The sequence below is a fragment of the Triplophysa rosa genome, linkage group LG5 (genome assembly GCF_024868665.1).
Source record: "Triplophysa rosa linkage group LG5, Trosa_1v2, whole genome shotgun sequence".
Taxonomy (NCBI): Eukaryota; Metazoa; Chordata; class Actinopteri; order Cypriniformes; family Nemacheilidae; genus Triplophysa; species Triplophysa rosa.
The window spans coordinates 10,892,181-10,919,814 of NC_079894.1; the positions used below are offsets into that span (position 1 = coordinate 10,892,181).

At 38.6% G+C, this 27,634-nt stretch overlaps 1 protein-coding gene across 9 annotated transcripts; it reads left to right on the forward strand.

Moving 5' to 3' along the window:
- Window positions 1–1,727: 1,727 nt before the first annotated feature.
- Window positions 1,728–27,124, forward strand: kif1ab (kinesin family member 1Ab). 9 transcript variants are annotated; one of them, XM_057333326.1, is made up of 49 exons: window positions 1,728–2,097; window positions 4,782–4,960; window positions 5,976–6,049; window positions 6,184–6,363; window positions 6,468–6,533; window positions 6,620–6,798; window positions 6,911–7,022; window positions 7,242–7,319; window positions 7,399–7,464; window positions 7,547–7,564; window positions 7,648–7,726; window positions 7,838–7,916; window positions 8,471–8,613; window positions 8,803–8,841; window positions 10,103–10,326; window positions 10,411–10,490; window positions 10,599–10,674; window positions 10,764–10,843; window positions 11,106–11,296; window positions 11,415–11,595; window positions 11,888–11,960; window positions 12,045–12,138; window positions 12,321–12,469; window positions 12,575–12,753; window positions 13,649–13,786; window positions 14,219–14,509; window positions 16,559–16,677; window positions 18,468–18,553; window positions 18,659–18,794; window positions 19,000–19,174; window positions 19,273–19,363; window positions 19,449–19,567; window positions 19,641–19,696; window positions 19,776–19,884; window positions 20,006–20,072; window positions 20,196–20,280; window positions 20,408–20,513; window positions 21,016–21,039; window positions 21,128–21,242; window positions 21,376–21,509; window positions 21,667–21,728; window positions 21,810–21,955; window positions 22,067–22,258; window positions 22,574–22,645; window positions 22,984–23,102; window positions 23,318–23,431; window positions 23,975–24,167; window positions 24,268–24,386; window positions 24,770–27,124. In XM_057333326.1, exons 2-49 carry the CDS (start codon window positions 4,855–4,857, stop codon window positions 24,807–24,809), a joined length of 5,454 nt encoding a protein of 1,817 aa, XP_057189309.1. In that variant the 5' UTR covers window positions 1,728–2,097; window positions 4,782–4,854; the 3' UTR covers window positions 24,810–27,124. The 9 variants fall into 9 exon arrangements, with proteins under 9 accessions (XP_057189309.1, XP_057189316.1, XP_057189310.1 ...); XM_057333327.1 differs by having other exon boundaries at window positions 1,729–2,097; window positions 10,193–10,326; XM_057333333.1 differs by lacking the exon at window positions 21,016–21,039.
- The last annotated feature ends 510 nt before the right edge of the window (window positions 27,125–27,634 follow it).

Below are 27,634 nucleotides of genomic sequence, written 5' to 3' on the forward strand. Positions count from 1 at the left end.
ATGTGGGGAGTAGGGCTTAAAAATTCAACTGGCATGCTGCTTTGAAAGTTTGTGTGTTCCCAAAATATTTGACATTTCATAATTTTCATTTATGATATTATACCCATTTTTATTAACTATATATCGTCATAATAAGTCATTGATATGCCTAGATCATGCTGTTCCCGAAATGCTTACTCTTTACAAACAAACGTACTTAATCAGAACATAGTGACGTTCAAAAGAAGAAGATGCTGATGTCAGAGCCGGGACTTTGACCAGAGCACCAGCCCCACCACTCATCCAGCAGTAAATAATTAGTCTACGCAGTAAATAACTGTAAGCGCTGTGTTTACCCTTGAGTGCCCTTTGCACTGTGGTGGGGCTCAACACCCCCTTTACAGACAGCGAAAAGCATGCACCTGATGGGACAAAATATGAGGCCGATGAAACTCAACTCTCGCCATGCTTTTGTGAAAGACACCCTGATGTAACATCTATTGACTAATGGAGAGGTAGATGTAGATGAGTGTGACCTTGACCACAACTAATTTCTAAAAGCTTGTCAGGTGATATGTAATCTAGGTCCAGTTGGATATTGAAGAATTCTGGTGGTCAGAATGATGTTTGTCCAGCAGATGGGGTTATTCTACCAAGACCATTTCAGTTACTGTGAAACCCCTGTATAATATATCTTCAATTTATTTTCTCTTACTGCATGCTTGACAAAATGTTTTATTTCAAATGTATATAGTTCTATATGTAAGTAAATACAGTATATTACAGAGCCCCCAATCCACATCTCCAATTTCCCTGATTCACACTATAGTCCTTTGTACAGCTATGTATTTAGTTTATTATATGAATACACAAAAAACTTAAATGTGACAATACAGCCGCTGAAAAAATTAAGACAATTATTTTCAGTTTTTCTGAATTTACTATTTATAGGTATGGGTTTAGGTAAAATGATCATTTTTGTTTCATTCTGTGAACTGCTAACAATATTTTAATAATATTTTATTTTCTATTCTATTCTATTTGCATAAAATGAAAACTATTTTCTATTTCTATTTTTTCAGACCAATACAACAGTAATATCATGGAAAATATTTTTTTATTTAGGAAAAGTTCAAAATCTTTTTTTATGTGATAACCTCATTTCCATGCGTCTTGTCATGCCGTCAGTCTTTCACATTGCTGTTGGAGGACTTTATGTCACTCCTGAGGTTTGGTTTTGTTCAAATTCAACAGACACTGGTCTGGAATTGCCACAATACATCTAGAGCTGCTGATTAAATGAAAATTTGGAACAGTCTTTTAATGGTTTCCATGGCTGTATAACACTGATAAAGTCTTTTTGTATTATTTAGTGTTGTTCATCTCTTTGCATAAGGCCAGCTGGAAGCCTGAGCCCTTCATAATGAGTCCATTGAAGTGCGTGTCATGCATGCTGATAAACAAACCCTATACTGGCTGAGCACAAGAACTGAAATCCACATATTTATGTGTGGTTTACATTTGAAGACATGCAAGCTAATCCATGACTGTGTTTTTTTACCAGCCTCCTACCATTATTACCACTCTGCCCTTTCCTCCCTCCCCTTTGTTCTTTCTCTCTCTCTCTCTCTCTCTCTCTCTCTCTCTCTCTCTCTCTCTCTCTCTCTCTCTTTCTCTACCCCTCCCACTCCCTCTGCTGCATCAGTGCTGCCTGCTCCCACACTGATGATGTCATCAGCATCTCACGGCTGATCAGCATCCTTGGCTCCACCATAACAGCCATTTTGTGTTAGGCTAAAGAAACACTCTCTCTTGCTCTCTATACACATCCCCACCTCATTTAACCCTCCCCTCGTATAAACTTGACGTAGCTTGCTCTCCCCCCTCCTGACGCGCCACTGCGTACCAGGCCCTGCAAAACCAGACTCTCTCAGTCTGACGGTCTTGCCAGGGGGGGCTCCACCTGCATTGATGTTGCTGAACTAGGGAGAGGCTGGGAGCCTATAGGAAAAAATAAAAGACTTGGAGAGGAAGAACACGGTGGATCCGAGAAGCAGGCTCGATGGAATAACTTACTGCTGTCTACAATCTCAACAGGACATCGCTATAAGGAATCAGGTTGGTGAGAATTTCATTTTTTGTCTGGTATGATTTATGGTTTTATAATAGTGTTTTCGTGCTTGAGGAGGAGGGTGGTGCACTATTCGACTGTTGTCTTGTCCCGCAAGCCACACCAAGGATGAAATAGAAAAAGACTTGAAATACAAAACAGTAGGCAAAAAAATGCCCTTGAGATGTTTTTAAAAAAGAATTGTCATAAGAGACAATGGATATTTTTACAATTTGGTGCTGTACTGTTATAATGTAACAATTTTTATATATTATAAAGGACAGATTTCCATTATTTTGGGATATCAGAGGACATTTAGCCAAACATTTAGTTGCTATTCATCTCAGGTACAGTATTTACAGTCACAGTGCTGAAGGATGCATCCGCCTGTTTGTGTTGGCAGGGTGAGGCCATGTCATGTAATACAGGCCTTATTCTTCATTTACTTTCAATAGCACCCAGATTGAATGAACTGTTATGAAGGGAATTAATTAGGCTACTATGCATAAATACACCATAATATATGATATTTTATGTTTTTATAAGATGCGAGGAAATTACAGTATACGCACTTGTGTTTGACAGTGTGACCCATTTAATATCACGAAGGCGATATGAAATGTATGCTTGCCTGTGCTCTGACTTGAGGAAATACTCCCATAGTAACAGACGCGTCACACTTTAACACGCTATCTAAACGACGCGAACAAGAAAACGCTTCAATTGTAAGCGAAGCTGTCTGCAATTCATGTGAGAAGTGTCGATTATAATGCGGTGTGTGCGTTCGTGAAGCGTTTCCGTTTGCCGCGTCGCTCGGTTGATGTTCAGATAGCGGGTCACTGCATCTACGCAGTAGTAGCCTAGCTAAAGATTTGAAAACATTTTTTTGTAACATGGTTGTAGGACGGCTACTTGTCATCCGTGGTTTGTCTAAAGATAGCTAAAATGGCTTCATTGCGTTTGTTTTGCTCGGTGGGTTGAAGCTGACGCAAATGCCCGTCCGTCACAGCTGATTCATGACTGGATGCTGACAGCACGGCAGCCATTTTCAGTGTAAAATAGCCTACACGGACTGTGGTAAACAACATTTGCTCTGTAAACATCCGTATTGTAAATTATTATTATTATTTCATGGCACTTATGCAAATCATTTTCAGGACACATATGATAAAAATAGTGGCGCAGCTGATGAATTCATGTTGACCAAATTGCGCATTTATTTAAAGCTATAGGAAATGTTGACTATGGGCTATAGGCCTATATTATTTTTATTTTTACAATTTTCAATACTGGAATCATTGGGGGAATCATTTTAAGGGACAATAATAAACTGGAATAGACTTCTCATTCATTTACAATGAACAGTTTTTAGATTAAATGAAATAATCAGTAATAAATCGTGTTTCCCTCATATTTTGCATTGTATGGACGTTTTTAATAATTCACATCAATATTCAGGTTACGTTAGAAGTTGGAAACTAGGACAGGACTGATATAACTGTTCTGATTGAAACCATTCTTTGTTTTTTGTAACTTTTTTGACTATTAAAGAATTTACTTACACCTTTGATCCAATTCCATTTTTTGCTTGTCATGCTTTTAAATGGAAGGTTTATCCACGGTAGAACAGTTTTCTATGTTTTGTACGTGAGATATCAGGGTTGGCGTACAATGAGGTTAAGTATTTAATAACCCTTTAAAAAACTTTACATTGACAGAAAGCATGTCTGTCCTATAACGTCAGTATGGGGTGCACTCTCACAGAAGCTACATCTCAAACAGTCTTCTTTGCCTGAAGTCACATGACACAGTCCATCCTCAAAATTGTGGCTACGATTACACTGCCGCTCCTGGATATATCTGTCGGTCACTAGCAAACAGTTTGGTTTGCCAATGGTTTTTATTCGTGCTCTTAACAGCAAGTTATTGTTTGTAATAAGAGCCACAGTGGCTTTGCCAGCCAATTTTGCGCCAATGTAATTGAAAATAATAGTGTTTTCTTTAACAATTACATTTAACAGGATGAAAATGCTTTTTTTCCTTAAGATGTTCTTGAAATAACTATTGATTTATTTATAAATTAATTTCACAACTTGGACAGAAACATCCATGTTCATGTTCTAACTGAGAGCTCCAGCATGATGTACACCAAACAGTCCAACAGTCTATTCTGCTGTGGCGTGGGTTAACAAAAGAACATTTCTTTAAAAAAACTTGAAGAAAAATGTAGAGTAGGCTACTTCTAAAGTAGTATTTCTGAACAAAGTAAATGTTCATCCATCTTCTGCCTGGTTTTGTTACAGTCAAAATGATTACTGTTTTATATTTGCTTGCTTTGTCTGACTGTAGATAAGACCATATGGGTCCTGAACCTAAATGTGTTACATCTAACTTGACACACCCCACACAGAGAGGTTATAGGCTAAGTACATTCATACCATGCGTACAGTAATCTACTGAATGTGATAAAAGTTCTGATGAGTCATGCTCTGGATCCCAGCAAACTCCATTACCTAAATTAGATTATCAATGGCGTAACTTTGCCAGTACAATTGTCTGATTAAGTAATTCATTTGCTGAACGTCTTAAATATAGGCATTAAACATGTCCCTTATCTTTTTCCCTGATTATGGATAATGGATAAGAAAGAGAGAAATGCTTTTTCAGATTCCTTTTATGTTTCCTTCTGCAGGTGGTCTCTGATTCCTGGCTGGGCTTTGTCCCATCAATTCCTGTGTAGTACAGAACACCAACACTCAGACATCATGGCAGCTGCCTCGGTGAAAGTAGCTGTGAGGGTCCGTCCCTTCAATTCCCGAGAGATTGGAAAAGAGAGCAAGTGTATCATCCAGATGTCAGGCAACACTACCAGTGAGTGCTAATTTCAATCATTTGAACGTCGTTACTTCTCAGATAATATTTTGAATAACAGTTGCTTGTCAGTGTGCAAATATTGTCTTGTAGTAATAATTTATGGCCATAATAAAATATTTATTCTCATATTCTCGCATCAGCACCCCAATGAGAGAGACAATTAGCGCATGGCTAAGTTTACAGATTGTTCAAATGTCACGCCTTTGTTTTCAGTAAAGGTCTGCTTTCATTGAATAGTGGAGCGAGACTCGATTTGCCATACTTTTGTTCTCAAAAACAAAACAGATTTTTGGTAGATACATGCTTAGAAACAGGGTTAGTTTGGGACACGGATTCTATGGCATTTCCAGCCCACATTTGGAGCACTTCCAACACCCAAAAACTGTCCTGCTGTTCTCGTTGCACTGTGAGTGGGAAAACAGTGTCAGCTGATGCAGAGTGTGAGGTCACACACACACTGAATGGCTTTGTGCTGGTGAGAGGATGCAGACTTGCAGAGCTGTTCATGACCTCATTCCTGGAGCCCAAGAGATGCATGATATACACTCATGTCCAGTGGGAGATGCCTACATATGCCACACATAGCCTTAAAATGATAAACAGGGCAGAAATGAGGTGACGTTGTGATGACTATTGACATGTCTTTGTCTTTTTTGGATACTGCATGAATAGAAATAAACAGTTCTGAAACGTCTGAAAATGACTACGGTCATTTCAAAAGGCCTTTGAGGCAACCACTGTTTAGTCACAATTTTGTTGCATTTGTTGGCTAAGAAATTCCAAACCTTATTTATTTGTTGATATAAAATATAAAAGTATTGACAGAAATGCTGTTCCCTCATTTCTTATAGAATGATCTTCACTTGTACAAACATGTTTTGTATTAGAGACACCACAGGCTTTATACAATCCAGTACAAGCACAACTATGCAAACCTCAAGCAAGAGAAGATGTAGAACTGTTTGTTTTATGGATTGAAGATTCTTATAGACATGTTCTCTTTGCTTTCTAGCAATAGTAAACCCAAAACAGCCAAAGGACAACAAAAGCTTCAACTTTGACTATTCCTATTGGTCACACACAACTGTAAGTTTCCTTTCATGACACTGGTCCCACTCAGTACTGTTGTTATTATATTATAAGCCGAAGTCATAATAAATGTTCTTGAGCCATTTTAACAGTGTTTTAATGTGGTCTGTCTCTCTCTCTGTCTTGAACAGCCAGAAGATATCAACTATGCATGTCAGATGCAGGTGTATAAAGACATTGGGGAGGAAATGCTTCTGCATGCTTTTGAGGGATATAATGTGTGTATCTTTGCCTATGGGCAAACTGGCGCAGGAAAGTCATATACCATGATGGGAAAGCAAGAGAAAGACCAAGAGGGGATCATCCCATTGGTAGTGCACTATATATGTCTATAATACATAAATACAGTTTTTAGCAGATAGCTGAGATACTGGGGAAACGTTCATATTCTTAACGCTGAATCTTTTTTTGACAGCTATGTGAGGATCTGTTTACCAAGATCAATGACAATAATGACAATAGCATGTCATACTCAGTTGAGGTAAGAACATCACACGATAAATGCGTTTAAATGGCACCATTCTTACTATGGAGTCCAAATAGCAAGTCAAGACTGGATTTTTTTAGGTTAGCTATATGGAGATCTACTGTGAGCGTGTTCGAGATCTGCTGAACCCAAAGAACAAAGGGAACCTGCGTGTGCGAGAGCATCCGCTAATGGGACCGTATGTGGAGGACTTATCTAAACTAGCCGTAACTTCTTACAATGACATCCAGGACCTGATGGACTCTGGCAACAAAGCCAGGTGAGCAAAATAAACATCTAAATATGGAAATAGTGAATAGAAAAGTTCTAATTTCAGAACTATACGTATCTCTGTACTTCTGTGTTTTGCTCATCATACTGTCTATCCTCAGGACTGTGGCAGCCACCAACATGAACGAGACAAGCAGCCGTTCCCATGCAGTTTTCAACATCATCTTCACACAGAAACGGCATGACAGCGAGTCAGAAAACACCTCTGAAAAGGTACAGCGTATGCTATATCAAAGTTACTGATCAGACATTCATGTGATGGTGCGATGCATACTATTGTTCTACTTGGGAAAATGTGCATCACTAAAATACAAAGTAGGTGACTGGACATATTTCTGATGGATGCTGGCAGCTTGACAGAGGCTGAATTTGCTAATATGTGCATTAGAGAGCATTGCTGTTCTGAGACACAACATTTCCTTTTGGATACAGGTCAGCAAAATCAGCCTCGTCGACTTGGCAGGAAGCGAGAGGGCTGATTCTACTGGAGCTAAAGGCACTAGACTGAAGGTGGGTCACTTTTTTGTGTATTGTGACATTTTATATGGTCAGGAATGCGTCATTAAAAGTGTATCATTCCTTTTTATAGGAAGGAGCTAATATCAACAAATCCTTAACAACACTGGGCAAAGTTATCTCTGGTTTAGCTGAGATGGTGAGAACTTTAAGATATTGTCTTAATATAAATAAAACAGTAAAACAGAAAACATTTAACAAATTATTTTGTTGTTTTGCAGGACTCTGCACCAAACAAGGTGGGGAACAGTTAAATCTTTTTTGCTAGTCTTGCATTATGACAACAGCTGCGATGACTGACTCTTCTTTGCTCTCCATGCAGAACAAAAAGAAGAAGAAGGTTGAGAGCTTTATTCCATACAGAGATTCAGTTTTGACATGGCTGCTGAGGGAAAACCTTGGTATAAAACTTTGTGCATCTTGTATCACAACATTTGTTTGGCAGTTATAACAGTTTCAGGTCTAAAAACATTTCTCAAGATCTCAATATCAAATTGTGTTTCTTTAACCAGGAGGTAACTCGCGTACTGCAATGATAGCAGCTCTAAGTCCTGCCGATATAAACTATGATGAAACTCTCAGTACTCTCAGGTAAAAAACATGGTTTCACTCAGACTGCTTTGACTAATACCAATAAAATTTCTACCAATACCAAAACTTCATTGAATGTGAGTTGAATACAAATCTTACATCTATGTCATTGAAGTGATAGTTCACCCAAACATGAAAATTCTGTGATCATTTACTGTATGACTTTCTTTCTTCTGCAGAACACAAAAAGATTTTAAAGAATACTGGAAAACGAACAACGGCGGTGCCCATTGAATTGCATTGGTTTTGTGTCCATACAATATAAATGAATGGGTACCGCCATTGTTCAGTTACCAACATTCTTCTTTTGTGTTCAGCAGAAGAAAGTCATACAGATTTGAAATGACAAGAGGGTAAGTAAATGATGACAGAATTTTCATTTTTGGGTGAACCATCCCTTTAAGTTGGTTTGGTGGTTTTAGAAGGATTTCTGTTAAATACTGTACCAGCTTGGAGACCAGCTAGGCCATAATCAGCAAACCACCTCCAGTGGATGTTCTGGAATGTTGTGATGCTGGTTTGGATGGTTTTAGATGTACTGTCGCTGTCCACAGGTACGCTGACCGTGCCAAGCAGATCCGATGCAACGCTGTCATCAACGAAGATCCCAACAACCGCCTGGTGCGTGAACTAAAGGAAGAAGTGGCTCGTCTGAAGGATCTACTCTATTCTCAGGGTCTTGGAGACATCATTGAGAGTGAGTGATACTCTTCAGATAGAAGAGCAGCAACTCATCTTGTGTTTAGAGATTTACACTCACATTCCAACATTCTCAGGACAATTGACGCGACCGTTCTGCTATACTACTTCTGTTAGGATCCTCAGGGTCAGGCAGAGGTCTGGAAATATGTCTAAAGCATTTGTCTTTTCTGTCTGTTTCTCTCAGCATATCGGACAGCAGGTCCTGGGATAGCTGCCCTTAAATGTGTGTATTTTGCCATTCTAGATTCACAGCTTACAAAAGCTTAAGCAGGAATCTCTGGACCACCAAAGTCTATTAGCTTTTCAACTAATCAGTTTAAACTAATACATGTATTTAAACAGGGCTGGGAAGGTTACTTTTAAAATTGATTTCACTACAGATTACCAAATACATAATTTAATGTGTAAACTGTAACATATTTCGTTAGATTACACAAATTTTGTAACTTGATCTAAATACTTTAGAATACTTTGGAATACTAATAAGGTACATAAAACAAAAGGATCACCAAACAGAGGACTTGGCTTTCCTCTGCTTATTTTAAACAATGTCAGTTTTATAGTTTTCCCTCATTGGACATTATATTCCACAATTCTAAGAAAAGAAGTCAGAATTATGAGTTATAAACTCGCAATTGTGAGAAAAAAGTCAGAAATGTGACCTAAAAGTACCTAAAAAAGTACTCAAACAAGAAACACTTAATCAGGACAGGACTAAATAATATTAGCATGCAATTTCTATGAACACAGATTAATCTTATTTTGTTAAAATTATTCAAATATTGCATATTCGGCAAGGGGTATGAACCTTATGAGCATAACTGTAGTTTAGGATGCTTTTGCAGATTGTCAGAGTCAGAGAATCACCAATTGCAGTTTAATTATTTACCTGTTACAGTTTATATTAATGTTGAAATGAAATAAATGACATTAAAATTCCAAGTAATCCCTTTTGTAATCTAAAATACTTTTCAGATGTAACTGTAATTTGATTACCACCCATTTAAAAGTAACTGTAATGAAATACTTTGAAATTTTGTATTTTAAATACGTAACTAAGTTACATGTATTTCGTTACTCCCCAGCCCTGTATTTAAAACAGTACAGCTCTGATGGTCCAGAGGTGGAGCAGAGGCATGTGGTCATCTCTATCTGACTTGGCCATTCATGCTGTGCAGTCGCTGATCAAAACTACATTGAGTGCTCAGTTCATCCCCATGCTCATTATTTCAAGCATGGTTCAGATACTGAGGCATGCAGGAAGTTTTTTTCAACCCATTGTTTGGTATCCTGAGTCACTTTATAAGAAAAAAAAAAACAGATTTATGTTGTCTGCCCTGCACCCTGCAGCTTTATAACATTTTTAATTAGCTGTTGAGCCTTATTTTTGACACTTTCTATTCTTCTTCCTTCCCCATCTTCTTTGTTTCCATGGTTACCCCTTTTTCTCTTACCACAACTTTTTCCGTTGACTCTCCAACCAGTTATTCCCAATTCTTGGCGAGACTTGTGCAAATACAAGCCTAATATCAATAGCATCCAGGCTGCCAATCAAAAGGGTGATTTCTCCACAGTGACCAATGCCATGACAGGAATGAGCCCGTCTCCCTCTCTCACCGCCCTGTCCAGCCGAGCTGGCTCCATCAGCAGCCTGCACGACCGGATCATGTTCAGCCCCGGAAGTGAGGAAGCCATTGAGAGGCTGAAGGTGAGGCCGAGGATTATCGGATGGTTTGATAAATTAATAAGGGCCATTGCTGATGGTTTTAACGTTGACCTAATTTCCAACTAGGAAACTGAGAAGATAATTGCAGAACTCAATGAAACTTGGGAAGAGAAGCTTCGCCGCACAGAGGCTATTAGGATGGAAAGGTTGGAGAACACTGGGAGATATTTCATCTTGAAATGTTTCTGCATTTATTAATGTCTCGTACTTCTTTTGCAAAGATAGTGTGGTTTATTATCTTCTCTTGCCATTAGGGAAGCACTTTTGGCTGAAATGGGTGTGGCGATGAGAGAAGATGGAGGAACAGTTGGAGTCTTTTCTCCAAAGAAGGTTAGAAAATCTTTTAGTGCTGTTTGTGTTAAAAGAAAATCAATTTGGTCAAATGCTTAAACCAACACTTTGTGATTTTAATGTTTCAGACGCCTCACTTGGTCAATCTAAATGAAGATCCACTGATGTCTGAATGCTTGTTGTACTACATTAAAGATGGAATCACCAAGTAAGAATGTTGTCTATTTACATAATTACATATATAACAAAACGTCTTTTATTAAGGTGATATGAGTCTACATGAATTTAAAAATATATTTAAAAAGGTATTCTTTGTACGTTAAACCTTTATCATGAGAAAAATAATAGAGTGAACCTTCAGGTGGTGCATACAGTATGTATAATAGAAAATGAAATTGATAGATTTTTAATATAGATTTTTGTAGTTTGTTTTGTTTTGATTTGGTCTGACATGGTTTTCTTATCTGTAGGGTCGGCCGTGAGGATGCCAGCAGTCGGCAGGACATTGTCCTGAGCGGTCACTTCATCAAAGACGAGCACTGTATCTTCACAAGTAGCACAAATGCCTCGGGAGAGGGAACGGTGGTATTGGAGCCCTGTGAAGGAGCTGAGACTTATGTTAATGGCAAGAGAGTGACAGAGCCTATTGTTCTCAGATCAGGTGCGTCTTTGCCTTCTAGATATAAAACCAGTTGCGTTTAAGCAAACGCAAGGGCTGATGAAACAGCACTTTTTGGCCCCTCTAATAAGTTTTAAATCCAGTCTGTTGCCAATTACAGGTAACCGTATCATCATGGGCAAGAGCCACGTGTTCCGTTTCAATGATCCAGAGCAAGCACGGCAAGAGAGGGAGAGAACCCCGTGTGCAGAAACACCTGTGGAGCCGGTGGACTGGGCCTTCGCCCAGAGAGAACTACTGGATAAACAAGGGATTGATATGAAGCAAGAGATGGAGCAGAGGTAACTGTCCTCCTTAAGATTTATCAGCCCATCTGCTACAATTTGTTACATCATTAACAATTTTATTGAAAGGCACAAACATAAGGGGGTTATGGTCTCCTGCCATTGCCAAGCTTGTTAGACTCAAAGACCAGCAGGCGGACCAGCTGAACAATTTGGCCAGGCTGGCAGACCATCTAAACCACCTTAAAATAACTGTGAAACTAGTCAGAGTCTCTTGGTTTTAGCATCCCAGATTATTACCAGTTTTCTAGTCTTTGTATCTTTACTCTGATGGTTGTGTCACTTCCAGATTACAGGAGCTTGAGGAACAGTACCGCAAGGAGAGAGAAGAGGCGAGCAACCTTCTGGAACAACAGAGACTGGTAAGCCTTTTAGTAACCAGTAGACTTTTTGAGAAGCAAACTGGAAGATCTAAATAAAACCAAAATGAACCTTTTGTTTTTTAGGACTACGAGAGAAAGCTGGAAGCTCTTCAGAGGCAGGTTGACTCCAGATATTACCCAGAAACCACGGAGGAAGAAGAGGAACCAGAAGAGGAAGGTGGGTCAAAAACACATAGTTATACCCTGATCCATATACAGTAGCAAACGTTATTTAAACATTATTTAATGTTTGTTATGTTAACAAAACATATATATGAAATAGTTGTGAAAATATTTATTGAGAAGTTTTAGATGTTACTGATATTAGCTTAAAATGGGTTCATATTTGTGGTCCTGCAGTGCCGTGGACAAACCGAGAGACAGAACTGGCCCTCTGGGCTTTCCGTAAATGGCGATTCTACCAGTTCACCTCGCTCAGAGACATGCTCTGGGGAAATGCAATTTTCCTCAAAGAGGCTAATGCCATTAGCGTAGAGCTGAAGAAAAAGGTACATCATATCATTAAAGTCCTGATTTATGGATATGATAACCTCAACCTCAACCAACCACACAACAATAAATGAACAATTCATATCATGTGTTTTCCTCTGCAGGTTCAATTTCAGTTTGTGTTGTTAACGGACACACTGTACTCCCCGCTGGCCCCTGACCTCCTGCCTCCCAGCATAGCCAAAGACAGGGAGAAAAGACTGTTCCCTCGCACCATCGTAGCCGTAGAGGTTCAGGACCAGAAAAATGGTGCCACACACTACTGGACCCTAGAGAAACTCAGGTACAATCAGATACCTAAATGTGCACATAATATGACCAGAATGCTCAGAGTGGTTGTGTAGTTAGTCGTGTAGAAAAAATACGGTGTTCGGGAAACATACAGTATGACATAAAAGGTCTGTCCCCTGAGTATGGCTCGTGATTCTGTATTGCTTCGCTGAAAAGTGCATGTCATCTGTTTTCTGTAAATAAGTGACTGTTTCGTTTAGCAGCTGTTCCATACATTATAGATCCTAAAGATAGCTTTGAAATTGCAGTTTTATTATGATTTTTTAGTTTTATTTAGTTTGATTGAAAATAGGGCTGTCAAATGATTCATCGCGATAAATCTCATCCAGGATAAAAGTTTGTGTTGACATAATATATGTCTGTGTACTGGGCATTTTAATTTTGTATTTATAAACATACACATACATGTATACATATTTATGAAATATTTACATGTGCTTTTTATATTTACCAATAATTAAAATTATAAATAAATGTGGTTACACTTTATTTTACAGTGCCCGTGTTACAGTGTAATTATACTTTTAAGTACTGAGTAATAACAATGTAACTGCATGTATTTACTATAGGGTTTGGATTAGGATTAAGGTTTGGTTCAGGGTTAGTTCAATGTAATTACGCATAATTTGTAGTAAATACTATAGTAAATACATGTAACGTGTAACAAGGGCATCGTAAAATAAATGTTTATTATTTTTTATATTATTCTTAAATATATGCTGGTATGTGTATGTTTTTATACATAAACTATATAGACATATAAACTTTATACATAAACTATATGCAAAAGTAACAGAACTCAGCATTTGATTTTTGTTATATTTGGAATTCTCCATAAATCTTGCTGACAATCTTCTTTTGGTAATGCATTAATGTCATATCGGCAGACAAAGACTGGATTTGATGAGGGAAATGTATGACCGAGCAGCGGAGGTGCCCAGTACTGCAGTTGAGGAATGTGACCACATGATGTCTGGCGGTGACCCCTTCTATGACCGCTTCCCATGGTTCCGCCTGGTTGGCCGGTGAGTAATCAATACATCATGCTTGTGTGGTGTGCATTGAAACGCTGGGTGAGCGGGGGCTGGTTTTCCCACTGTACATACTGTAATGTACATAGCTGGTAACTGCTTATGATTTGCATAGTGCTTATAATGAGGGTTAAGCGATGGTGAGCGATGTGCAGCCATCTTAGTGAACATTTCACTAAGTGGTTTTGCATTGATTTTTCATTATTTCCCCTATGCACCCTCAGACACTCCAAACACTAAAGCTCAGCCTGCTGGACACTTGTCTCACCGTGTTTATTAGCTAAACACAAATCGGGAAGCTCACGGCTGGTTTAATGCTGAGATACAACAATGCCTTACGTTTGTGAGTGAGCGTGTGCACTCGTGCGGGACCCTTGTGCGTGTGGTGTTGTACTAACCCAGTTCCCGTGTCTCCGGCTGCACCAGCACTCCCATTCTCAACACATGCATGAGAGAGCGCATGAGCGACCCCACCCTCTCCCCCACCCTCTCTGATCCCGACTCTGACATAACCGAGCTCGCCGATGAGCGGCATTATGGGAAAGTGGAGGTGGAGGAGTTGGAGGACCTGGACGATGAGCTCTTTTTGGAGGACCTGGGCTCAGAGCTTGGGAGAGAGGAGGAGGAGGAGGAAGGTGTGAGGGAACACTGCCCAGGTGCCAGCCATGGCCAGGACCCCTTTTACGACCGCTGGCCTCTGTTCAGTTTAGTGGGCAGGTTGGTGAGGTTTCAGCAGCATGCTGTTAGAGGAAACTAGCTCTTTCACACTGAGACGCAGACAGGGTCGGTCACTATGAGTCTTGTAGAAGGGTGCTAAACGTTTGTATTTTTTTCTGAGAAAATTGCTAGCCACTTCCTACACTCTAAAAATTCTTGGGTTGTTTCCGCCCATGGTAGGGGAAAATATGGTCGCTGACAGGAACCTTGTATCTCCAAAACGGTTACTTTTCAGGAAGCGCAAAAAACATTGTATTTTTTTAAAACGCAGTTGTCAAAGTTGACAAGCTCTTTTTAAGACTGTGGTTATTGGTTAAATATTTGCAAAACCCACAGAGAAACACAAAGGTTGATCAATAATAATGGTTTATTTAAAAATGTCTATATTTGACCCTAACATGAGTTAATTTAAACATTTTTTTCTTACAATCTCTCACTTGGTTACTTCATCTCATCATGCATACAATGTCATTCATGATGTCATTTCTTGAAAAATTGTCTTACAGTTTGTGTCATGTATATTACCGTTTTTTAGGCTCATCTTTTATAAAAATAGACTATGCTATTATATTTTAATTGAATATATAATTTTGTATACTTTTGTATTATACTGTACATTACAAATATGCTTTGGTTTCATGAGGGCATATAAGCAGGCCCACATGGAAGTTTATTATTAACATTTATTTACATAAAATTCAACCAAAGTCTGTGAGATGTTTAGTAATTGAATGAGAGGACATCAACAAAAAACATAGTCCCATAGTCCCATAGTGGATTTTCATTGTTTTTTATATGGGGCAACCTTTGAGAAACATTGTTGACTTTATGCAGGGCATAATGCAAGAACACTGACTAATAAACAAAAATGGCCAGCACGGGTGGCTTTAAAGATTTACGCATGTTGCAGAGCATAATATTCCAGGAATATACCAGAAAAATTCAATATGACTATATTCTAAATGTCACACTAGTTTTTCCTGAAACTCAAGAAGTAGCAGAGTTCCAGCGTTTCTGTGCTATGGAGAGTCAGCTGTATAATCTGAATGCTACAGAGCTCAAGATGAAAGAGCTGGTTTCGACTACAGCAGTCTCAATCGGGCATGCCAGAGCTAAAATTTGTATTTCGGTTTAGGATTGGCTCTCACTTTTCACTTTCTTACGCACATGCAACGTTCAGTGCAAGATTTGTGACGTGTGTTAATTTCTCTTTTAAGTTGATGGGCTAAACTCCATGTATGTTAATGTCATTTCAATATTTTGCTTTCCAGTTTGCATCTGGCCCAACAAGCCAAATTTGAAGTTTATTTTCCTCACTAAATATTTTGTTTATCTGAGCATGCTGTATTTGCGCCTCACCAATCTTGTCGTAAGCTCCTCCCCTCTGGCCACACCTCCTGCCACTCTTGACCCCGCCTGTCGTGCTTAGTCCTCTCTGAGCGTTGAGGCGGTGACAGAAAACACATTGGGGTCGAGAGGGCATATTTGAAGTGAATGAATGAATGTATAGACCAGTACATAGACCAGTCTGTCACCAAAATTTGGTGTATTAGTGTGTTTATGTGTTTCATAGACACAACATTCTTGAACCAGTTACTGAAACTTCAATAAAATCTGCCCACCTAGTTAGTCTAAACTGTGCTGTCAGTCAAAAGTTACAAATGTAAATTGTAAAATAGGTTATTGTATAGTTATGCTCTATATGCATGTATCTTGAAACCCTTCACCAACCTCCACAGAGAGAGCAAGGCCCATTCTGTAGTATATTTGAGAATGAAGGCTTTAATAGCACATTCACAGATGAACAGCAGACGTGCAGGACACATGTTTGGCTTTCGCTGGAGCAGCTTCTTGTTTTGTTTTTTTGTGTCTGATGTTGTGTTGTCTAGTGGCAGTGTTGCTGAGCTGATCTTCACCACTGGCATTTTTTTCTCATTTCAGCTCCTTTCCCCATTAATGTTAACCTTATTTGTTCTTGTCTCTAAATGTCTTTTACCCCATCAACCGACTCAAATCCTCTTTTGTTCCCACCCTCTTTATTTCCCATAGGGCGTTTGTGTATCTGAGTAACCTGCTGTATCCTGTGCCCCTGGTGCACCGTGTGGCCATTGTGAGTGAGAAGGGCGAGGTCAAGGGCTTCCTCCGAGTGGCAGTTCAAGCTATTTCTGGTAAGATGATTTTCGTACTACAGCGCCGATGTACTCCAATGAATTGTCTGATTCTAAAAGTTCGATTCAGTATTGATATTTTTTTCATATAAATGAATTTTTTTTCTGTAATAAATTTACATTAACTTCACCAGCTAAAATATGTAAATGATAAAACGTGCAAATGACTTCATAAACATTGTCGACTATGGACTGTACCATCTAGAAGGGTAGTACTTACTGTTGAGGGATAGTCATCATTTGTTCACCCACATGTCATTTAAAACCTGTATGACTCTTTCTTCTGTGAAACACAAAAGAAGATATTTTGAGAAATGTCTCAGTGGTTTAGTGTCCATACAATGGAAGTCAATGGAGTGAGGGTGAGTAAAGATGATAAAATAATTTTCATTTTGCGTGAACTATCCCTTTAGGGGAACACCCAACTGGTTTTTACTAATGGGAAGTGTACTGTAAGTGATTTCCCAGATGAGGTCAAATGATGTCAAACACCTGACACAAAGCGAGTCAATGAAATCAATTTGTACATTGTACTTGTGATGTCAGTGTTACGTGTTTTGCTCAGAATGACCTCAGTCACGGTCAGACTGAAGCGTAATCACCTCCGCAGGCTTAAACTTTGCTCCTGTTAGCCCCTCTGATCTTTCCACTATGTAAGAAAAACTAAAACCGTGAGTGAGCCACACTTTTTACAATTAAATAAATGCATCATCCTGATACATGAAGTGCAGTTTATTTTGCTGTAAATTTGCATGTGGACACGACTTACATTAACACTACACTATGTATACTCTAAAATGTAATAGAAAAGCGCTTTAAAGATTGTCTTGCAATGACATAAATAGCTGCACGGAGGCGTTGCATATATGGCCGCCAAGTGGTATGACTTCCGTAAACAGACTTTGGCTTTAGTATGCGATTTGGGCAACACGTATGATGATTGGAACCCCAGCACAGATCAGAAGGGTCTTACATCATCCTGTTCAATTATGTTCCTGTAGCACAACGGATACAGAAAAGGGTTGTGGGGTGAGGACACACATACTGATCAAATATACTTGAATGTGCTGTAAGTCACTTTGGATAAAGGTGTCTGCCAAATGCATAAAAGTAATGTACTAACAGTGTTGGGCAAGTTACTCTGAAAAAGTAATTAATTACTAGTTACTAATTACATATTCAACAGTGTAATTAGATTACTGTACAAATCACTCTCTCCGAAAAGTATTTAATTACTTATTACTAATTACTTTCTATATCCTACATCAACCTTGATTAGTTGAGTGATTCAAGGATAGGCATGAAAGGGCTCTTTTAATTCATTCAAATAAATAATATTAAACTACATAAAGTACTCTTATTAACTGACCAAAGTATTACAAATGTGAGAATAATACATTAAAGCATGGTTTTTAAAGTTAGACTTTGAATTTTGATGTCAATTCCACTATTGCACACACAAATATTACACAAAGTATTTAGTTTAATTACATCAGAAGTAACTGTAATTAAATTACAGAAAAAAATTAGAGTAATCCCTTACTTTACTTTTCAAAGGAAAAGTAATTTAATTACAGTAACTAATTACTTAGTAACTAGTTACACCCAACACTGTGTACTAAATATGTGTCTTCTTACAAAATAAATGCATATGAAATATTGATTTGATTTGAAAACTTCATTATGTTAAAAAAAAGAGAGAGGCCATCAAGTTATGGATTGTGCAGGGAATTTTATCAATGGACAAATGTGTCAGAATTGAGGTCCATCATGAGTTTTTTTCTGCACAGCTGATGAAGAAGCTCCCGATTATGGTTCAGGTGTGCGACAATCAGGAACCGCCAAGATCTCATTTGAGGATCAACAGTTTGAGAAGGTTGGTTCTGTTATTTGTTTATAGTCCATTCTCAATGGTTGGGTTCAACCAGAAACGCTTTAATAGGCTTGTTACTAAAGAACTTCTGTTTCACATTCTGTTCAGTTCCAGACAGAGTCATGCAGTGGTGGGCTGACTTACACAAGCACATCTCAAGAGGAGCTGCGCATTGTAGAAGGAGAAGGACAAAGCTCAGACATGGGACTCAATGCTGATGAGGTCAACAACAACAACTGTGCAGGTAATCTTGAAAACTAGAAAAACGGATGGCCTTATATTGATTTTCTGATAAAATGTTGCGCATGCCACAACATGATATGTTATATGTAACCATACAATGATACATTTTCGTTTTTAAAGTAAAATTTTGTTTTATATTAGTGATGCAAATGTCTTGCTTATGAAAGGTCTATTTACAGTATATTCTGCTGTGCTGCTCCCTCCAGCCTCTCCTGATGTTCCTAACAGTCCTCTGAAGGACAGTCTCGAGTGTCCTTTCGATGTGACTCAGGACAAAACTTTACAGCACTTAAAGATTGGCAGCAACTTCACCTTCAGAGTCACAGTTCTCCAGGCCTCCAGCATCTCAGCTGAGTATGCAGACATCTTCTGCCAGTTCAAGTGAGTAGATGTTTCCTGCATATGCTGCATTCATCTATAGATTTATCTCTTAGGTAACAATAAATGTTACATTTAAAACCATATGTTCTGTCCTCCAGCTTTATTCACAGGCACGACGAGGCGTTTTCCACTGAACCCTTGAAGAACACGGGCAGAGGGCCTCCTCTGGGATTCTACCATGTGCAAAATGTAACTTAACATACATAGCTAACCGTGTTCAACATGTTACGAGTAAATGATTTATATGCACTGTATGTGTTTGCTACTATTGTAGATAACCGTGGAGGTCACCAAGTCCTTTGTGGAATACATAAAAAGTCAGCCAATCGTTTTTGAGGTATTCGGACACTACCAAAAACAGCCCTTCCCTGCTCTGTGTAAAGACTTAATCAGGTAAAGAATGACATTTTAATGCTCTTTAAATACTTCAAGTCACCTTTTTAACCCCTATTTAACCTCCTTGTAGTTCATTACGTCCAACAAGAAGGCATTTTCCCAGAGTTATGCCTTTGTCAAAGCCAGGTAAGACCTTTTGCATTGTTTTGTAGAGTTTGTTTCGGTTCTGGTTTTATTTCTGAGCTCTGTCTGCGTCTCCCCACAGTGCCCGCCACTAAACTGAGCACCCTGAGACGCTCCACCGCCGGCCCCTGTCACTCCAAATACGACCTTATGACCTTTTTTGAGATCTGCGAGCTGGAAGCCAATGGAGAGTGAGTTTCACATAAAAGTTCACGACTTATGTATATCAGTTCTTGGTAAGTTACTCATTGCAGTCAGGCTATTTATACGTACAGTAATGTAACCCTTGTACCTGTTTGCGTACCTTCTCAGCTACATCCCAGCTGTTGTTGATCACAGGGGTGGAATGCCCTGCCATGGTACATTCCTGTTGCACCAGGTAACCCAGAATTTACTGCACTAGTGAAACTCAATTAATAGTGATACAAATGATAACTAAAATTATAACTTTTTTTGTCATATTTAAACTCAAGAGTTGGGATTTTTATCTTGCTTCCAACAGGGGATCCAAAGGAGAATTACGGTCACTATAGCCCATGAAACTGGCAATGACATTGAGTGGAAGGAGGTTAAAGAGCTGGTCATAGGTTAGTAAATGTTCCTGTGTTTGCTTACATTCAGCTTTCATCTCATTTAAAGCTTGCTAAACTAAAGCACAAGTGAATGTTCAGGCAGAGTTTCAGATGACTCAGCATCTCTTCTCTTCTGTTTCAGGACGCATCCGTAACACACCCGAGGCGGACGAGACGATCATAGATCCCAACATCCTGTCTCTCAACATCCTGTCATCAGGCTACATACGGCCATCTTATGATGACAGGTGCTACAGACATTCATATAAATATACCAAAATAACTAAATTATATTGATTCTAATTTTTCCTCCTTTTAATTAACAATTGTTTGTGAAAACATAATACATTCTTGAGGTCTGCCTTTATATAAAATAATTAAATGAAAATAGCTTTTAAAACGCAGTAGCATTAATGACAATTAATGGCTTTATAATTTGTGACCCTGCCTGTGAAATCCAGGCTAAAGTCTCATAATCAATTTATGAAATACCAAGCATCAAAATGTGATTTTAATTTCACTATAATTTCAATCTTTGACATGGCCTTACTCAGTCAATATTAAAGATATCAAAGTTATTTTGAAAGAATGTTCTTTACATTATGTAGGATGGTTTTATGTAGCAAACAGTAAATCACAAAAAAATGAGCTGGGTTTTCACAGACAGGTTCACATTCTAACAAGACTAATAGCTCAGTTCTCTTACAAATTCTAATTCACTAACATGGTGGATCTCTTGTTTCCTGTCAGTGTGTCATTGGGAATTGACCATAGGTATGTTTTTTAAGCTCAGTATACATTGCTTTCTGATTACTATCGAGTACAAAGTCTAAACATCAACATCGATCTGTTTACTTCTCAGGACATTTTACCGCTTTGAAGCAGCGTGGGACAGCTCCATGCACAACTCTCTGCTGCTGAACCGCGTCACCCCCTACGGAGAGAAAATTTACATCACTTTATCTGCTTACCTTGAGGTGATCGTTTTGATTATTTGTCTCGTCCAAAGCAATATCAACACAAATGTCAGTAAATTCACAACACGCAGTGCCAAGTTCAGTTTTTAGTACACTGTCATTTCCTACTAATGGGTTTTGCTGTAATCTTTAGATGGAAAACTGCACCCAGCCCACTGTTATAACCAAGGACTTCTGCATGGTCTTCTACTCCAGAGATGCAAAGCTTCCTGCATCACGCTCCATTCGCAACCTCTTCAGCACGGGTGCCTTCAGGCCCTCTGAGAGGTGAGCACAGGCCTGAGGTTAAAGTCAGCTTTAGGATGCAAGATTCAATATCTGAATGAAAATGCATGTGTCATTTTCATGCATTTGCACAGAATTCTGTTTTTTTTATGTTAGCGTGTATTGCAAGGTCTAATGACTTGTTAACATTTTGGTTTAGTAACCGTGTGACCGGAGTGTACGAACTAAGCCTTTGCCATTTGGCAGACATTGGAAGTCCTGGTAAGAATGCAAATTCAAATTCATTACTTTATTTGGAAAACCACATAATCTGACATGTTTAAACCCTGCTGTTTGACTCAGGTATGCAAAGGAGACGCAGACGGGTGCTGGACACCTCAGTGGCGTATGTGCGTGGAGAGGAGAACCTGGCGGGCTGGAGGCCCCGCAGCGACAGCCTCATCCTGGACCACCAATGGGAGCTGGAGAAACTCAGCCTACTGCAGGAGGTAAGGACCTGAGTGAATGTGCTCCATCAGAATGTGTCAGAGCCTTTCATGCTGTCCATTAATGGATTTTTTTAGTTTTCTGAAAAGTAAATAAGTGTGATGTGTCCACAGGTGGAGAAGACCAGGCATTATCTTCTGCTGAGAGAGAAGCTAGAAGCATCTCTGTTTCTGGGACACGATTCTTTTTGTGGTAAAGACTTGATGGAGTCACCTAAGGCCTCCAGCCCCGTGATGACGATGAACCCAGTAGTCAGTCTGGGTCTGGACAGTCCCAATGAGAGACAGAGGGAACTGGCTGCCAAGGTAAATACCACCTGCTGTATATACAGTGGGTATATTGGTATATATATGCAATATATATATACAATAATGGTATATTTACAAATCCAGTGTGACTAAAGGACGAAAAGTATTTGGAAGCAATTTCTCACACCCAAAACTAAATCATTTTAAAACGCATGCAGAAGCCTAACATCCAGCATCTGCATTAAAAAACTTATTGCATTGAATATTTTAATTGTGGAAGGTCACCAAGTTGCATTGTTTTGAAATTTGGACACTACGACTTTCCAAATGAATGTCACTTAAAGTTTTGCCCCCACCTTCTTCTCTCTGCAGTGTGTACGACTGCTCATGCACACGTTCAACAGGCAGTATAGCCAGGTGAGCAGCAGTCTCAGTGAAAGCAAGGTGAGCCTTTACTGTCCTAGTGTCCATCCAGACCCTCAAAAACATCTCATTCTTATTTTCTCTCCCTTTTACACTTGCTCGCCTGCTGTATATTTTACTCTCTCTTTCTCCTGCACTGCTGCTGCTCACGCTCAGCAGTGTCTTATTTATTTCTACTCCACTTAAAATATTTGTGTTGACTTCTATCATTCATTCATTAGACTAGAGCAGCATGATTAGTAATAGATGCTTTAAGGGTAAGCACACCATTTTTTAGATTATAATGACTAAGAATTTTATGTTCTTAACTTGAATATCTGGTCCTCTTTCCTCCCTGTGTGTGTGTGTGTGTGTGTTAGCTGTCAGAAATGTCAGCATCACTTTTAAGAGAGAGTTCTTCTTCAGCTCTGAGCACTCTGACCCCCTCCTCCACCTGCCCTTCACTGGTGGATGGTCACTTTGGCAGTCAAGACTTCAGGTCAGTATATCTCAACAACAACAACAGCAAAAAAAGATTAATCACTGTTAAGGCACTCACATAATACAGCATTTGTAGGGCTGGTTCCCCGTTAGTCATTGAGTCACACTCATAACCGTTTTATGGTCTTTAAGTATTAGTTGATGTCCAAGTCTCAGAACACCAAAATCTTCTTGATATCTAACCAAAATTTGTGTTTTGTTGTCATTTCTCAGAGGAGCTGAGGCTAACTCTGGTGCCTCAAGCCCTGACCTCGATCCTTTCAGCCCTGTAGAGAGAAAACTCAGGAGCTGCACCTTTATCCCAAACATCCAAGAGGTCCGAGTCAGGTACAGGAGACTTTCAAACACTGTACTTGTTTAGTATCATGTTATTAAGTACTTCCTCTTTAAATTAACAGATATTGTATACCACTGCTGTCCTTCTGAAACCTGGTCTCTCCATATTTCCTGATTTTATTTATTTTTATTTATGATAAAAAGTATTAAAAAGAGCTTGTCAACTTTGACAACACAGTATTTATTCATTAAAAAGCACAGTGTTTTTTCCATTTCCTGAAAAACAGCAAATTTGGACATCCAAGGTGCCGATATTTAATAATATACAATTCAGTATAATATGTTAACATAATTATAGTTAAAATAAACTGATAGTTTATTAATAGTTGTAAATTACTACAGGTAATTTACAGTATATAGTTTTACTATAGGGAATTTAATCTAATAGGTTCCAAATTGTCCCCCCAACTTGTGTATGGATCGTCTGGTTCTCACCAGGAATGTAGCCTGAGATGCTGGAATGGCGTTAAGAATGAATAAACAAACAAACAAACAAACAATTTAATCTAATATAAACTTTCTCTTTGTCTGCAGCCCCATTGTGTCAAAGAAAGGCTATCTACATTTTCTGGAGACACATACCAACGGCTGGGTGAAGCGTTACATTGTAGTGCGACGGCCATATGTGTACCTGTACCGCAGTGAGAGAGACAACGTGGAGAGAGCCGTCATTAACCTGTCTTCTGCCCAGGTGGAGTACAGTGAAGATCAGCAGACCTTGTTGAGGGTAAGCTTTAAATGAGATTACACACACTATTACTGAGTCGAATAATAGCAAATGAAACCGCATCCCTGTGTCAAATCTATTCATGTGCTGCTTTTTGTAGGCTCCTTACACATTTGCTATGTGCACCGAGCACCGTAACATTCTCCTCCAAGCCAGCAATGACAAAGAGATGCATGACTGGCTGTATGCATTCAACCCACTGCTGGCAGGAACCATCAGGTACACAAATACACTGCCTAAAGTACTATGAATGAATTCAATTCCTTCAGTAAATGGTGACATGACACACATTTAGTTATTCATTTAATGCAATTAGGTCAAACCATTACTATTGATGCATGGAAATGTTTTTCTTCTAATATTTTCCCCATGGATTTGATTGTTAAATTGTTGATGGTATGTCTGTTGCTCCCTTTTTCATTTATTGAATGTTCCATTTATGTGTTTCCGTAGATATTTTTGTTTTGAAAAACAATAAAACTCTCTGAAATATATGAAATGCTTTAGGCCACTGGTTCTCTTTTCTGCTCTGTGTTTTTTTGTGTGCCATTTTTCTGCTGTTTATCAATTCTGACATCACTCTCATTTGTCTCTCCTCACAGGTCTAAGCTTTCCAGAAGAAAATCACAGATGAGGATGTGAACTTTTCTCCAGCTTAAAACATATACAGTTAGCTAACAGGCCCTTGTGATGTAATTAGGTCATGTGATCATGAGTGTCCTATACCCACCTTATCTCAGCTGCCTGCCTACCCTAGCACTCCTTTCCATGCCAACTATAGACTGTGCGACTGGCTTCACAAAGTGTGTTTATGTGTGTATGTCAGGCTCTGTTTAGTCAGTTACAAACCTAAATTGAAATATATTCAAATATTCAACACTCTCCCAACATTGCTCAAAACTAGAATGGCAAAACAGCATTTAGACATGACCCCACTCCTAAGTGTTATAGCATTCATTTGTAAATGCGACACAATGCTCTTTTTGTGCTCTTCTGTGCTTTTGCAGAGTAGATGTCAAGCGCTTTTACCTGGGCTTTAGTAGATGCTTCTTGTTTTATAGTTTTGGCCACAGTCTTTTTCAAGGGATGCAGAGCTTATTTCGAGGGAACTTTTTTGCGTTTTAGATGATTGCCAATAATTCAATTGCAGGGAAATGCAACTGAACTTGGTAATTGTCTGTTACATCAACCCGAAATCAACATTGGAAAACTACTAACTTTCTACCATACTGACATTTATTTTTGTCTCTTTATTTTCATCTGTAATGTCTTTTTAACATTACATTATGTTTACTTATTTATTAAGCATTATATGTTTTATAAACATAATTGATTTATCGAGAGGTCGCTATAGCGTGTTACTTTTAATTTTTCACCTTGCACTTTTGATACCAAGCTTTGGTTGTTTCGCAGATTTGTTTAGTTAATTTGCACGAGAGCTCTGGTGCTACAGAGAATCTCCACTGCTTTAATGTTTCTTTTCTGTTACTCATACACAGAAACACCGTCAGAGCACTTTTAACCTTTAGATGTGGGAGATTAGATTTAGATTTTATCACAATTCTTAACAAACTGTTGTGCAGGAGGCCCATGTTCATGAGAATACTGTATCTTTATTGCCTTGTTCCTCTTTTGTAGCTGCTATGGTATGTTCAGGTCATCCTGGCCTTAATGTTATGATAGAATATCTGTATTGAAGCCAGGATCTCTCTCTTGGTATGTGATGGCAATGAGATGTCTTAAAAGAAGAGATCCAGTGTTACAATATATAACCAGAAGTTTATACATTTCTGTTTAATCACCGTCAGCTCAGCTAAATGGTCGCTCATTTGTTTTAGTTTTTTTTAGATGCCTTTATTATAGCATACCCATACAGTACATGTTGAAAGAATCCCTTGTTTTATCCACATTTTGCCTTGTGACTATAAAGAGAGAGTATACCTAGAAAAACATTTCCTATCAGGCCATTCAAATGATAGGCAGAAGTAAAACTAGAGACCAAAAACACAATAACGTATGTTGATCAATTCAGAAATCTGCTGTATGATCTGAGCTCATGCTAGTGGTCAGTCAACCATTCAGTATGTTGCTCATGCCGTATGTTGCACTTTTTAAGATCCTGTTGTGGGAGAAATGATGTTTTGTGCCATGGGCTAGCCAACCCAAAGAGCACAAATGTAGCAGTGATACTGAGTTATCTGAACATACGTAAGAGTCATCGTGTCTTTGCATTTCTGGTCTTTACCCTGCAAGCAGCAGTATAAATATACCTTGATAATACATTCAATGAAACAGATGTAAATCTAAGTGTCTTCACATTATATTAACAGGTATACCTCTCAGTACCCCGATTCAGATTTGTATTCATTTTGTCTTTAATAATGCTATGAATATGATAGCATGCTGTACATATTTATTCCGCTTTTAGATGAAATGTATCAAATGTATACCTCCATACAGTACAAGAGTAGCAATGACATTAAAAAATAGTTCCGTTGTATCATTTTAGCGAAATAAAGGAATACAGTCAACTATAAGCATGTAGTGTTTGCAAACCCTCGGATTTGACACATGCAATGCAACAAGACATATTGCAGTCCAATGAGATTTATAGGGTTTGTAGTTCAAATGCGTCTCTCACTCTATGGATCTTTTGTGTTTCTTTCCAAGCATCCCTTTGAATAGACACCTGTCATCCATCCAAATATTCCAAATTTACAGAGGATCTCAATATAAACTAAGTGTATTTACTGTAATTGCTTCTATATTTTTGTTGATTTGCTCTGTATATAAACCTGTGGTCTAGCACACAGCTGTAACCACTTTATACCATAATGAATGGGCTGTAGTGTACTCAGTGCTCAAGTTCTTTGAGTGTTGGACCTGTGTCTTCTAATGTCTGTGGACACTTAACACTTTGTCGGCTGTGAAATAAATGTGAAATATGCGCAACCTTGCCCAAGCCTGGACTTCCTTTTTTATTCAAATGAATAGCAATTCTGTATATAATGTATGATAGTTTCCACTGTTGAGTTATGGACAGTTGTTTTTAAAGTGATAGTTCACACAAAAATGAAAATTCTGTCATGAGTTAATCACACTCTTGTCATTTCAAACCTGTATGACTTTCTTCCTTCCGCAAAGCAAAAAAGAAGATATTTTGAAGTATGTTGTAAACCGGCACCCATTCACTTGCACTGGTTTTGTGTCCACATAAGTGAATGGGGACGGAGATGTTCGGTTCAAAATATCTTTTGTGTTTTGCGGAAGAAAGAAAGTCATACAGGTTTGAAATGTCAAGAGGGTGAGGTAAATGATGACAGCATTTTCATTTTTGGGTGACCTATCGCTTTACGTTTTTACAGTTCCGTAATAGTTTGTTATTGTATATGGGATTGAGGGAAATTCAAGCGACAGAAGCAGATGTATATATTCACAAGGGATCTCATTACATTTCTGGCTCAGTG